Source organism: Harpia harpyja, chromosome 13, assembly GCF_026419915.1.
Source record: "Harpia harpyja isolate bHarHar1 chromosome 13, bHarHar1 primary haplotype, whole genome shotgun sequence".
Taxonomy (NCBI): domain Eukaryota; kingdom Metazoa; phylum Chordata; class Aves; order Accipitriformes; family Accipitridae; genus Harpia; species Harpia harpyja.
Window position 1 is genome coordinate 12,171,450 of NC_068952.1, and position 13,688 is coordinate 12,185,137.

The 13,688-nt window shown below is 43.5% G+C and overlaps 1 protein-coding gene across 2 annotated transcripts in view; it reads left to right on the forward strand.

Moving 5' to 3' along the window:
* Positions 1-1,154: 1,154 nt before the first annotated feature.
* Positions 1,155-13,688, forward strand: part of LPGAT1 (lysophosphatidylglycerol acyltransferase 1) — a 68,027-nt gene continuing 55,493 nt past the window's right edge. The window contains exons 1-3 of one of the 2 annotated variants that reach the window (XM_052805418.1): positions 1,155-1,291; positions 1,624-1,783; positions 2,223-2,490. In XM_052805418.1, coding sequence (XP_052661378.1) covers positions 2,253-2,490 — 238 coding nt within the window. In that variant the 5' untranslated portion in view covers positions 1,155-1,291; positions 1,624-1,783; positions 2,223-2,252. Of the gene's footprint in view, positions 1,292-1,623; positions 1,784-2,222; positions 2,491-3,395; positions 3,619-13,688 lie in introns of those variants that run through there. The other variant, XM_052805419.1, reaches the window with a different exon arrangement.

Consider the following 13,688-nt stretch of genomic DNA (forward strand, 5'->3'; position numbering starts at 1 on the left):
ATGAAATTTATCTGCAATAACAACTTTGTTTTCTTCCTGCAATGGAGGTTGGGATTTAATTTTGTTGATGGTACAGTCATCTCTGAAGACTCATTGTTTAGGAAACAGTGGACTAGCTTTATGCGTGGCATGGTTTGTATGTGAAAGCGATACGTTTTTCATTCTAAGTATTACAATTTGAATATTCCCCCCCCCCCTTTTTTTCCCCTCAGCATAAAAATCCTTCTAGCATGTCTCCTTCTAAAGTGTAGTCGTTTTTTAAATCTGCTTCTATTCCTTAAGAACCTACAGTTAAAATCACTCGCAGAAGCCATTCTGCTTAGAGCAGGTATTATAATAGTTAAACTAAGCTGCAGAAACTGGGCCTGGTCAGTCTGGAGAAGGCTGAAGGAGGTCTGGCAGTGCTCTTCCAAGGTCTCTACAGGCGTTACAGAGAAGACGGGAGGCAACAGTCCTGTTTTGCCACAAGGGATGATGCAGTTACGCAGAAGGCAAAAATTCCTCACCCTGGAGCAGTTTTGGGGGGGTGCCTGCAGGTTGTCTAGAGGGGGCTGTGAAGTCTCCCCCCTCGGCTGCTTCTGGCTGGGGTCAAGTGTCACTGTAGATGGCAGACCCCCACAGGGGCTTTTCTGAAGTGGAAGACGGTGTTTGTGGCTGCAGGGGAAGGGTGAGAGAGAAGGAAAAGGCTGGAAATGTTGATCTATAAAAAGCACATGAAAGGGACTTAGGACTACAGCGACAAAACAAGACGTGTTGTTGCTGTCCGGGCCAGAAGGGTCGTTCTGGTCGTGCTGAGGGGACCTGTGCCCGTGTCCCCTCTTCCACTTTCCCCCGTTACCCAACTTTAACCCAAACCCTCCTGCGAAGGAGGACTGAAGCAGTCGGTTGCCAAGGCGGGGGGGCGGGCCGCGCTTCTCCCGGCCCGTCCCGGGCTCCGGCACGGGAGCAGAAGCCCCTGCTTCTGCCCTCTCCGCGGAGCGGGGGTAGGGTCGGGAGGCGCTGCCGGGGGCGGGGGGAGCCGACAGCCGGGCGGCGGAGCCCGCTCCGCTCCCGGCTGCCAAGCGTGTGTGTGTGTGTGTCTCTGAGGGGGCGGGGGGCGCAGCCGCCCGCGCTCTCCGGCGGGGGGCGGCGCTCGCTGCAGCGCCAGCCCCGCTCCTCGGCTGCGAGCGAGCGAGCGGGCGGTCACGGCGGACACGCAGCCGGCGGGGGCGGGGAGCGCGGCCCCAGCGGCCGGCATGAACCCCGGGCGGCCGGCGCTGCCCGCAGCGGGGACGGACGCGGCGGTGCCGAGGTACGGACCCTGCGCGGGCCGGGCCGGGCCCCCGCCCCCAACAGGTGCAGGGTCCTCCCCCCGCCCGCGGCACCCGCCTGTCCTTGCGGGACCGGGTGATCGGCGCGGTCCCGCCCGCGGAGCGCCGTGCCGAGCCGAGCCGAGCAGGCACGGAGGGGAGGGTAAGGGAAGGGGTGCCAGGCCCGGCCCGGCCCGGCCCGGCCCGGCCCGGCCCGGCCGCCGGCGTGGGAGAACTGAGGTGAACCCGCGGTCTGCGCCTGCCCGCCCGGCCCGGCGCTCCCGCCTCCCCGCCCGACGGCCCCCGCGCTCACGCCGCCCCCCTCTCTCCGCAGGGAGCCGCAGGGGGAGTAGAGCTGCTGCGGCCGGGCCAGCCACCTCCGGGTCCATGAGCCGCCGCCAGCCGCCGCCGCCAGCCGGGACTGCCGCCACCGCAGGGCCCAGCTCCCCCAGCCCCGCCGCCGCTTCCGCCGCCGCTCCGCCGCCCTGCCGGAGGTGAGTCCCGCGGCCGGGCCCGCCGCCGCCCGCTCTCCTCAACGCCGCCCGCGGGCCCCGGCTCCTGTCAGCCGCTCCGGGGCGGGGGGGGGGGGGGAGAGGCCGCCGGCAGCCGCGTTAGCGCCCGCGAGCTTTTTTGGGGGGAAGATGGAGGCCGGCTGGGACAGCGCGTGTTCCCCCGTCAGGGGAGCTGTGGGGCTGGGGCCCCCCGGCGCCCGCTGAAGAGAGGTGAGGGGAGGCGGCCCCCGCGGGAGGGTCGCGCCTCTCCCTTCGTGCTCCCCTGGAGCGGGGGTAGCTTCCTTCCCCGGTGGCTAACGGCGGAGGCAGGCGCGGGCAGCTTGTGCGAGCGGGCCGGCTCTGGGGCCGGCCGGCAGGCAGGCACCCTCGCCTCGCCCCCTCGGAAAGAGCTACCTGTGCCTTGTTTTTCCTCTCCCCGTAGGACGGTCCCGCGCCCTCCGCTGTGAAGAGAATGGCCGTGACTCTAGAGCAGGCCCAGCGGGTGGGCTATACCTGTCTCAAAGCACTCCTCAGGTTCGCTTTTATGGTCGCCAATAACCTGGTTGCTATTCCGTCCTACGTCTTGTATTTAATTATGCTGCAGCCTCTCCGAGTGTTGGATAGTAAAAGCTTCTGGTATATCGAAGGAGTATTATTTAAGTGGCTTTTAGCTATGGTGGCTTCCTGGGGCTGGTGGGCAGGATATACAGGTAAGAATGTCTTATTAATTTAAAATATACAGATGCAAAGATGTAAATAAGTGTTAAAACACAGGTGGTTTTGTATGGGGACATGTAGGGGAATATCTAAATACAGTGGATGTGGGGGATGTTTTCTTTTCGGGTTTCTTACACAGATGCATTGTATTTCTGGATTGAGATGCTGAGTGTACTGAAATGTGGTTTTAAATCATAGGTACAAACTTACTGTGTGTTAAGAGTTTCTCAATCAATATTTTGTCTTAGTATAATCAGAAGTACAATTTTTCCTAAGTATCTCGATCACTTTATTTTAGTGTTACATGAAAAAGGTACATCTTTTCAAAAGAGAGTTGATTTGTATTGTGCATGTAGCTGATAGAGCCAAACTTTTCTTTATGCATCTCTAAATTGTCTCCCCTTAAAACTATCAGGACACAAGGCTAAGAAGTTTGACGTGAAGCTCATGTTAGAAGAGTAGGTCTTCTGTTCCTTGCAACAGTGACTGTCTTTGCTGCTGCTTCAGAATGGAGGGAAACAGAGGGAACCTCTTTCATACAAATTGTGATACACAATGTTTCTTGACTGTATGGCTCTTCATTTACTATTAGCAGAGCTAATTACAGAATCTGTAGGTTTTTTCCCCTCTGCATGCTTGCTTTGCAGTTATTATTGAACTTATTTTTGCTTGGTAGTAATAATAGGCTCATTGAGGTGATGGACTGAACTGAAATATGAAGGAAGGCTCTAGTTTTGTCTTCGAATGCACTGATTCTCATCCTGGCTACTGCACTTTGTGCAAGAAAACAGCCATCAATTCTTTGTATGTACTTAGACCTTGGAAAGGGAGGAAATGAATCTACTGAGTGCAAAATATGAACAGCCCTCCTAAAATTCTTTCCCTCTGTTCTGCCCAGGCTGCATCTGCAGGTCTTGTCCATGTAAACAAGGAAAAAAAGGAATGGCAGCACACAGCTCTGGAGTCTGGTCAGACTCCTGATTAGTCAGAAAGTCAGTGTTGACCCAGATGGAGTGCTCTTTTTGTTAGGCTACAAGAGCTGAAGCCTCTGTGATAATGTGCCTTTTGGTACCCTGTCGTGTGCCTTTCCGAGATGCACAAAGTTTCTGTGGATACTCTAGGTGAGCTTCCAGTTCTTCTTAAGGAGATGGTGGCAGCAGCAAGCTAGATTCTGGTCTGTCGGGCTAGAACTGTCGCAACGTTGCACTGCTTCGAGATTGCCTTGCCTGGTACAGCTCAAGCTTTTCCAGATATGCTGTTTTAAAAATATTTTCCTCTGTTTGTATTTGCTCATTAAAAGAAGTCCACATAGTATTTGCAGTGGCAGGTATGTTTTAAAAAGTCTGCTTTATGCCTTAAAGCACAAAGGCCTTCCAGAAGGAACGATTGACTTTCAAGGTGTCGTGTGTATTATTAATTGGAAATGGGAAAGTTTATGGGTGTAATGGTAATGTTGAAGTCATACGGCATATGACCCAGGGGATTTGCTGTGTATATTGAACGTGCTAGTTAAAATTCAAGCCATTGTCCCATGATGATATGGTTGTCAATTTTCAAAAGCAGTTTCCTTGGGTTAGTTTTACTGCTGACTGCAGAACTGTGTGGTTTCTTTTGCCTATTGCTTGGAAAGTGGTCTAAGCATGATCTGCATATCCTAGAGTCTTCCTGAAGCATCTGTTGATTGGTGTTGCTGATGTATCTTGACAATTTGAAATCATTTGTTTTATAGTCTTGAAATGTCTTAGTATGTTTGTTTGAAGTATCATTTATAAACAGCTACACAGAAGTGTTTTCTGGGATGGTGTATGGGTAAGGAGGCCCTTCTTTCTGCTTTTCACTATAAAGCATGGCTTTTGTTTTGGGGAGGATTTTAAGCAAATGCTTGTACGAAGTCTCAGTTTAAATATGTTTTATATGATTAACATGGTTTATACTGAAAGCTGCAAAATAGCAAGAATAGCTTACTACTTTGTCTGTTCTTTCTTTACCCTCATCAGTGCTCACCACCACATGCAGAACAAACCTGGAAAGGGTATCCTGGCTTCAACATACGTAGACAGAGTAATTTATGTGTCTATTTCCAGATTGATAGATTTATAAAAGACTGTTGCTAGTTCTCCTCTTCTTGTAGAGCATAACATAACTAATTCAGAATTGAAATACTACTTTATTAAATAGAGTTGGTGTCTAAGAATTGCAGTGGTGGATCTGAAAGAGGCAATGCTCCAGAATTCTTCTGTTTTCAATTCCAAAAAAGAAGTCAAAGATAGGCTTCCATATGTTCCATCTTTGCAAAAGTAAATACAAGATAGTGGGTATATATGGGTTCATTGAGACGATTAAGGATTTTTCTTTTCTTTTGAGTAGCAGAGCAGTTGGTGAGTTGTTTTTTGTTTTTCTTCTTGATTGAGAGGATAACCAGCTAAGTAAGTTTACTTGTCTTTTAATTGGAGGTAGTGTTCTGCTTCAGGTGTGTTTCAGTTTTTTAATTTATTTACTTTTTCCCCTTCCAAGCTTGGGTCATCTGTTGGGTGAGAAGTGACATAAACCATTTGTAATTAGGGACTTAAACTCAGCCTGCAGAGTAGATTCAGGGTGGACTTTTATTTCTTCTGTAAGTTTGTATGTAATGTGTAGGAGAGAGCTCAAAAACAAATGAAGAAAATACAGTGAGTGCTAGGTTTTCTTTCTGGGCTTTGTTGCTGTTGCATAATTGTTGGTATATTTTATTGAATAAAGCTGGAAGAGCTGAGGAAAACTCATGAACTAGGCCTGTCCTTCTCCTCCCCACCCTTACATAAACCTGTGTTTTTGTGCTAGGATCCTAGAGGATTTGTTACAGAAATTACATTATCTGTGTCTCTATCGGCAGCTCAAATCTGTGCTTTTTGATAAACATAGGTGTTTCTGTTTGCAGATGCACTTGATGTTATGTAAAGAGGTAGCATATAACCGGACAAGCAAAATAAAGGAAGGAATGGGAAGAGAAATTGTAAAGGTTACTCTCCTTTCCCTAATCTTTTTATTCTTAAGATGCAAGTATGAGAGAGAACTTGGGTATAATTGGTTGTCTTTGATTTTTAAAGGGCAGAGTATGATAAATATCTATGTTCTCTTGAACTCTGTAGTATTTCTTATGAAAAGGAAAACTGAGTGTCTTTTTATGAAGAATGTTCAGATAGTCTAGCAATGTTATTTTATTTTTATATGCTTTAAGAAAGGCCTTTATATAATTCTTCTAAGCATTTTTCTTTTTTTAAGGCTTTTTGTATAAATGTATTGCTCTTGTTGTAGGAGCTGTTCAGTTAGGACACTTGGAATCTGCGTATTAGTGTGATTTGAAAGGCACCTTTGAACAACACTTCTAAATATTTTCCTGCATTTGTTGGAAGATGCATTCTAAAAAAAGCAAACTCAAGAGTGCTTGATCCTTTGTTGGCAAGTACCTTTTTTTCCCTATGCTATAATTTGTTATTTAATATACAAGTAAACCAGAAACCACTAAATAGTGCAGTGGATGTAATGGGAGGGAGATGGAGCATATCTGTGGTGGTGAGTTTCTGATGACCTCCTGCTTACCTACAAAACTAGTTTTAAAGCAACCATCTTCTAGATTTGAACCTCTTTGGGCAAGTAACTATTGCAGACTGAAGTTTAATATCCCTGTATCAAATCATATCACTAAAAATAGGACTGCTAGAGAAAAGCTGGCTTTGCTTAAATACACTTAGACAAACTGTTTTGTTGATTTCTCCTGCTGTCTAAATGCAGAAGCTAGCATTAGTCTGTGATAGTGTTGTGGCAGTATTGCAATTAGAAGTCTAGGACAGCAGAGTAATCAGTTAGCAATGCAGTCCTGATACTTATGATGCTAATCTTGTGCTTCACTCTGCTCCACACAGCTCAGTCCCACTGTAGGGGAGCGGTGGTGTGTGCCCAGCCTGTACCTCTGGCTGGGGACAGGGAGGAGCTGATGGAGGGTGTGTGTCCTCTATCTGCAGCAACCGTCAGCGCTCTTCGGCCTGTCAGAACACCAGAGGGAGAGAAGTGTTGCATGTGGTCAGCAGGGTTGTGTGCATCTTGGGAAGGGGTTTCCTTGAGAGTTGTGCTTGGAGTATTTCATGCTCCAGCAGTGAAGAGGAGAACTCGGCAAAACTTTGTATTTCAGCCTCTTGCCAACACACGCAGTCTTGCAGTAATGTTGGACAGGTTGGTGGGCTGTGGACTGATGAAAGGAAGAGTAATACACCTCTGTTACCTCACACAAAAAAGTCTTAGTGGTGTGAGTGGCTTAATAAAAGGTGAACTAATCCTGTGGTATTGCCTGTTACTGTTCTGTGCCAACTGGGAAGGTGACATTTAAAGAGCGTAAGAATTGTCAAGTTTTGTCAAGTGAGGAGAATTTCCCTTTCCTCTTTCTTTGGTATTCAGCCAAGCAGAGTAAAATTGAGATTTGGATTTTTAGTTGTGTCCCCCTCCTCCCCCCTCAAATGATTTAAAATTTATTGGTTGATGTGTATGTATGATTAAGTAGTGACCACTCTTATTTTTTCAGCAGTCATACTTTTTTTTCCTCTAATCCAAAATCTTCTTTGTTTCCATTTCATCAGTCAACAGCCTCAACTCCTCTAATCTGCTAAGAATGCGAATATTTTTGTCTTCCAGAACTGTAAAAGATACAGGTGGAGTTACTGTGAGAACACTTCCTTGGTGCAGACAGTGCACTGTCTGTGCTGCTTCTCACAACAAGTTGGCCCCTTTCCTCGGGCAGGAAGTGCAGCAGAAGCTGGAGAAGAGCAGATGAGATAGAGTAAATTTTTGCCCCAAATAAGGCAGGAGGTGTTATTTCAGGAGACCTGTCTGTGCCTCTAACCCTTCCATTGTTTTCTACCCTCCTCTGTTCCTACAGTGTGATTTTTAACTGGCGATATTTTGTTTTTGGGACTGGTCACTACTCTAAGGACTGGGCAGGGAGGGTCGTGGGGGAAGCAACTTGTGGTTTTGAGGTCAGGCAGCATATGAAATGAAGAAACAAAATTGTTCTTGTTTTGTGTTTCCATTAAATGTGCAAAAATACCTGTTGTGACTCAGTAGATTTGGATGGCAACATAACACACAGAAACTTTTAGCTTATGCTGTGGCTGTGTGTTGAGATTACCTACCTGTGAGTAGGTAATCCTTGGCTTAAATGCAGCTTTCTCTGATGTGTGTGATTTATGTGTAGGTTATGCTGAGATCAAGCAGGGATCTTTGAATTTATTTTACTGTTTGTAAGAGGAAGTTCATGTGTAATTTGTGAGCTGTCTTGATAAGAAAAGGTCAGAGTTGAATGAGTTGGGGACATTGGAGCTGTTTCTACCATGGCCTCAGAGCAAAGGCTCATTGTGCCTTTGCATAAGAGGAGGTAAGCAGTACAGTGAACTTACTGTCAACTTCTTTGTGCAAGTGATGTGTCTGTTTGTAGACAGTTCTATACAGTGACCCTTGTCCTATTTTAATAATATGTAAAATCACACCAGGAAATTCCCATCTCTCCTTTTTGGAACATGAGTTACAGGCTTCACCATACTTTTTTATAGTCATCTAGTGTCAGCAACATGTCAAAAAGCAGTAAAGCTTATCTTTCATTCTCCTGTTGTACCATTTAACTATAAAGGATCATTCCAAAAGATTAGGTATTGAAATGCTCTCTGAATTTTATTTTTAGAAAACTACTGCCTTCTGGCACAAAACTTAGAGTAGAAGCACACACTGTTGATTTTTTGCTAGTGATATTTTTGTTGTTTGTTGCTATTTATGTCTTTTTTTTTTTTTTTTTAAAGGGGGTTAGTCTCTGCTCCTGTTTCACCTACTCTGGATAATACAAAAACTATTGCAAGCATACCAAATCTGTCACATCTGCCTAAGGATAGTAAAGATGAAAGTATTGAGGAATACCTATACAGAAAGGTGTGATTATTTATTTTTAAGTCCAGGAACAGCTGTGGGATGCTTCTGAATTAGCTTATGTGCTAACAGCCAAAGGAAGACAAAGTTTTGGGAATTCTGGGTCCTATTCCTGCTTATGGCAGAGTTTGCTATTTTTAGGATGTGTTTTCTTCCCTCCTAGTTCTTCTGGGCCTTTGTTTTTAGTGTATATATTAACACTAATCATCTTCTCTGTTGCTAGTTGAGTGCCTGAAAGGGTATGATTAAGAATACCTCAGAGATGTGTCTCGGTTCTCTGTAACTTTTCTTGTTCTTTTTCTTGATGGTAGGCTTTTAGGAACCATGTGAAATAATTACAGGAAGGCTTTTGTCCAGCTCTGATTTGGAGAAGTAAAATCTTAGGTAGTTAAATTCTTTGTCCACAAATTCTTTGCAGAGTGTATGAAGGAGAAATTTTTTTCCACTTTGACAGTGTGATTGTGTCTGTATTGGAACATGCTAGAGATGATGCCTTTATGTCAGAGATGCAATTTCTCATTCTCATTTAAAGTAACTGTTCTAAAGCATAGAAATTTTAGAGCTTTTCAAGAAAACTGGAGAAAAAAATTGGATATTTAAGGTGGATAAAACCTATTTTCTCTGTCATTTTGTACTGGGAAATTACCTTTTTAGAATGAAACTCAAACAGTTGAACAGAATATATCACTTTCCCTTTCTCTGTTGGGTGTGTGTGAGGGACAGAGAAGTCTTGCCAAAGGTTAGTTTGACAAGGTTTTAAGCCACTGAAAACAGGATCTTAAAAATGGAAGAGTTGCGCAAGCTTAATTAGACAGGATAGTTAGTAAATCCTTTATGGAATTTAAGATTAGTGGTGTAACTTTCCAGCATGAACTGAGCCAAAATACAGCTCCAAGATACGTAATCTGCTTGCATTTATTACAGTGGAATATAAACTCTAATGCTTAAGATGACATGTCAAATGTGGGATTGCGTAGGCATGTAATTGCACTGCTGTTGCAGTCACCACAGTTGAGATAATAGTCCAGCCATTTGTATATGCAGTTACTGAAATAAATAAGGCTGATATGTTTGCATTCCTAAAAATATTCTGTGACACCAGTGAGGGATTCTGCATATGAGGCTGGTTTCTTTTTTTTTTCTTTTTTTTTTTTTTCTCTCCCCTCTCAACCATTTCAAGCAGGGAGCGCCACTGAAGAAAGCCAGTCCCAGCCTTTCAGACTCATCCTACCACCGCTGCTTCAGTTTTATTGGCCAAATATTTTAATGATTGTGTGGTGATCTGGATCACAGCCCTGATCCACACTAAAATGACCCACCCCCTTTTTTTGCTGAGTGACTGACAAAGCACATTCCCTAACCCAGTTCATTTTGCAGTAGTGGTGAAAGAAGGCGGCGGGTATGTATAGCAAAAGGAAAGAAGAAGGAACTGCATCTTTTGGTGACAGTACCAGCTTTAATGTATTTGTTGAACTACTGCTTATGGCCCCTATTCAAGAGAGCAGTCCTGTGCAGGATAGGGCCTCTAGTATGTGAATAAAATGTCAATGAAGTAGACTTCTTCACTTTTTCTTACTATTTTGTTAACTGGTTAGTGTTGAGACTGGAAAAGTGCCTTCTGCAAAGTTCCTTTAGAGAAGAAAACTAAGCATAGGGTGAGAACAATGGGTTATCGTAAACTGAAAACGGTTGATAAAGAAATAAAAAGACCAGTGTTCATTTTGATGAAAGCTTAGCAGTGGGGTTCCTCTGAAGTTTTGTATGCGTACTGTTTGAGTTTGTCAGCTACAGAGACAACTGTAAAGAACTTCAAAAGTACTTAAGCTGTATGAATAGCCAACAAAATACAGTTGTTGTTCAGACTTGAACAGTCCAAAGTAATAAACATTTAAGTAAAGTAGCAGTTTAGGAAAGAGATTAGTATCATGGTGGAGAGCTTAGGGAAAGTTTTGGCTCAGTGCACATCTATACATTCTGTTATAAAATACATAAAGAACAAGATGGAGAATAATATTAAAAATATCAGTGGTTCAACTTCACACTTGCTGGTTTTGTCTCAGTTGTTTTAAAGCTATTGAAGAGTTAAGAAAGGGCTCTAAGAGGGTCAACAGCTTCATTAGTGCAAGCTGAAATAAAATCCGAACAATTTCATTTACAGCCGAAGTTGAGTCCTAACTGAATTGGACAACTCAGTGATTCTTTTTCCTGGGCAGAATAGAGTAGAAGAGTTGCAATCTCCCTGCCTCTATGTAAAGAAGGGGACTTTTAGTGTTGTTGGAAGGTAGAAAATTAAAGTCTTTAAGATTTAATACACACACTGTCAGCAGTGCCTGGGGGTTTTGCTTGTTTGTTTGTTTTTTCTTAAATACCTTCATTATGTCTTTTCACAAATACTGACTTCGCAGGATAGTGTCAATGGTGTTACTTCTTTTGAGTCATACAACATAATCTGAAAACTTCTTGTTTAAACTTTATAGTTCTAAAAGGTAAGGAATTGTCCCTATTTAAGGAGTCTGATAGTTTAAACTAGCTTAGAGATTCACTTCAGTTTTGTAATTTAAGGAGGAGAGGAAGGATTAATAGCTTTGTTACTGCTTCTCAGTTATGTAGAACTAAAAATAGAAATGGTGTTCTAAGAGCAAGGGCCAGCATTGCTGCTGTTTGGGAGGACACAGGTTCTGGAAAGTTGATTCATTACGATAACAGCATGAGTGCTCGTGGGTGTGGTTTTTTGGTGGCAAAAAGGATTTTGTCTGAGTTTTTTTAATTTAGTTTCATTTGTTTTCTAGCATCCCGAAGTTACAAGCACATGCAGTTTCTGTGAAAGTCTGTAGTGTCTGGGGAAAAAACCATTAATGTTAAGAATATGTGGTTTTGGTTAATTTAAGCATCAGTTATGTTTGAGTGTGGTGTTTAGGGTGGGCCATTGAACACTATTTTAATGCAATTTGGTGACTTGCGTATTTTATTATCTATGTAGATAAATGTGACAGTGTTTAAGCATAGTTTCCTGATGGGTTTAAGCTACTTGTTTAACAGCTTTTTTTTCTCTCACCTCTCCCACACTTCTGATTTGCCTCCTTGCAAATCTGTCTGTGATTGACCAGATGGTTGAGATTTCAGACATAATGGTGTTCTCATGAGTTTTGTGAAAATTTGCAGCTGAATGGAGGAAAGAGAGAGACCCAAATTAGTGCCTCAGCTGAGGGTAGCGCAGGCAGATTTGGCCATCATATGTCTTGCTTGGCATCTGCTGCATGTCCAACCACTGCATTGATGGTTTGGGGTTTGCCACAGTGCTGGCACGTCTTGTCCAGCCCATTGAGGAGAAGGAGGTTAGACAACAAGTTTTTGGGAAACCAGGCTTTCTTATTTCTGCTTCTGGAGCAACATGTTAATCTGGCAGTGGCAGACGGTGCATGAAGCAGCTTCCTTTCCTTTAGATGATGTTTAATCCACCTTGCTTATCATAGCCTTTTAGATCCAAAAGACACATGCAGATAACTGTTTTAGTCTTAATATTAGGAAAAAGGACAAGGTGGTAAAAGAACTTAAAGTATTGTGTTTTTAAGAGTTTCTACTCTGTACGTAAAACAGGAGTTGGCGTAGCCTCCTAAAAGGAGGACTGGAGGGGCATCAACCTGACTGAAACTCTCAAGAGCGAGCAGTGATGCTCAGATTATTGTAGACAGGGCAGAGCTAAAGGAAAAAGTCCATTATGAATCTGACCCAGGGACATGTAGAAACATGAGGTGTATTTGAGTGTATTTGGGGAGACCTGGGAGAGAGCAACGGTGTGGGTGGTCAGCAGCATTAGAGTCTGTCAAGAAGGGTTCTGTACCACTCTGCAGCATGTGTGAAGGCATTACATTAGAAAGGTGGCCTCTTGAGTTTTGTACCTGAACCTGGTCTATTTTGATATGCATAAATATATATATAGATGGCCTGGCAGAACTCCAACTCTGGTAACTGCCAATTTCCTTTCCAAATGGATTCTTCTTTCATAATCCGTTTTTATTTCCTGTGCTTGTCTCTGGCATAAAATTCAGTTGTTCCTCCTAGCAACAGCTTTACTTGGAAATAAATACAACCATAGCCTGTGTATATACTAATATAACATGAAAGATCTATAAAGTTCAGTTTACATTTGTAAAAATGCTTTTGGATGCAGGTACAGTTAATATAAATGTCTGTTAAGCCTCTTGCATGTAGTGGATTACATGAAAACAAACTGATGAAATTTTTCTTTTTTTTTTTTGAGACTTCTATTTCTATCATCAAACCTAATACTTTGGTCTCCTAACCTAGTAACATAGGAGGGGAATGTGACAGCAGCAAGGCCTTTGCCCAGGTAACTGTATTGTCTTGGATGTGTTTAAAGATTGTTTGATGCCTACCTTGGGCTTCTGGAGTTTGACAAGATTTTTACAGGCTAGAGAAACACTTTTGTCCATCGCCTATTTCAGAGGGAGAAAATACTGAAACATGCCTCCCCCCGACCCCCTTTGCTTACATTCTTTGTGAATGTTTTAACAGCCTACTAAACTTTAAAAGCTAAAATGCAGAGCTGAGTTCACATAACCATGAGTGGTGTGGCTGTGCATCACTGTAGGAAGGCTGAGGATTATTTGGGTGGCTGCCATGATGAAGAAAGAACCTTAGTAAGTGGCTTGCTCCTTTTCCAGTCTCATTACCACCCTTTCCTGATACTTTGCAAAAACAATGTGGTAAATCTGAGTGTCTGGTCACTCACTGGGTTTGCTTTGGGGCAGGGTTTCTTTGAGCAAAGTATGGAAGGTTTAGTTGGATAGGTAGAATTCGATGTTTGAAGTGTATTGACCAAAGCTCTTACGCTGTGGGAGTGCTAGACTTTTGTACCTGGAATGAGTTTGTTTTTGCCTAGTTTTCTTTTTGTTTGAGGAAAGAGTAATTTGTATCACTTTTGGCAAGTGCTTCATGAGTAAGCCAAGGCACTTGTAGTCACAAATCATGACAAGTTGCATGTAAAGTGCTTACAGTGCCTATTGCTACCCACAGACTTAGGATTATTCACATTAATCATGTAATTGTAAAGTGCAGTTTTGAGATTCATAGTATCTTCTTGCATTTGTCGCACACTTGCTGTATTTGAAAAGAAGTCCATTTCCACAGTCTCTTTCACAACTCTATTGTTCAACCCCTTTACGGGTGCTCTCCAGAGAAACTGCTCTGCAGTGAAGTACTGTTTTTAATTGAGGTACTCTGA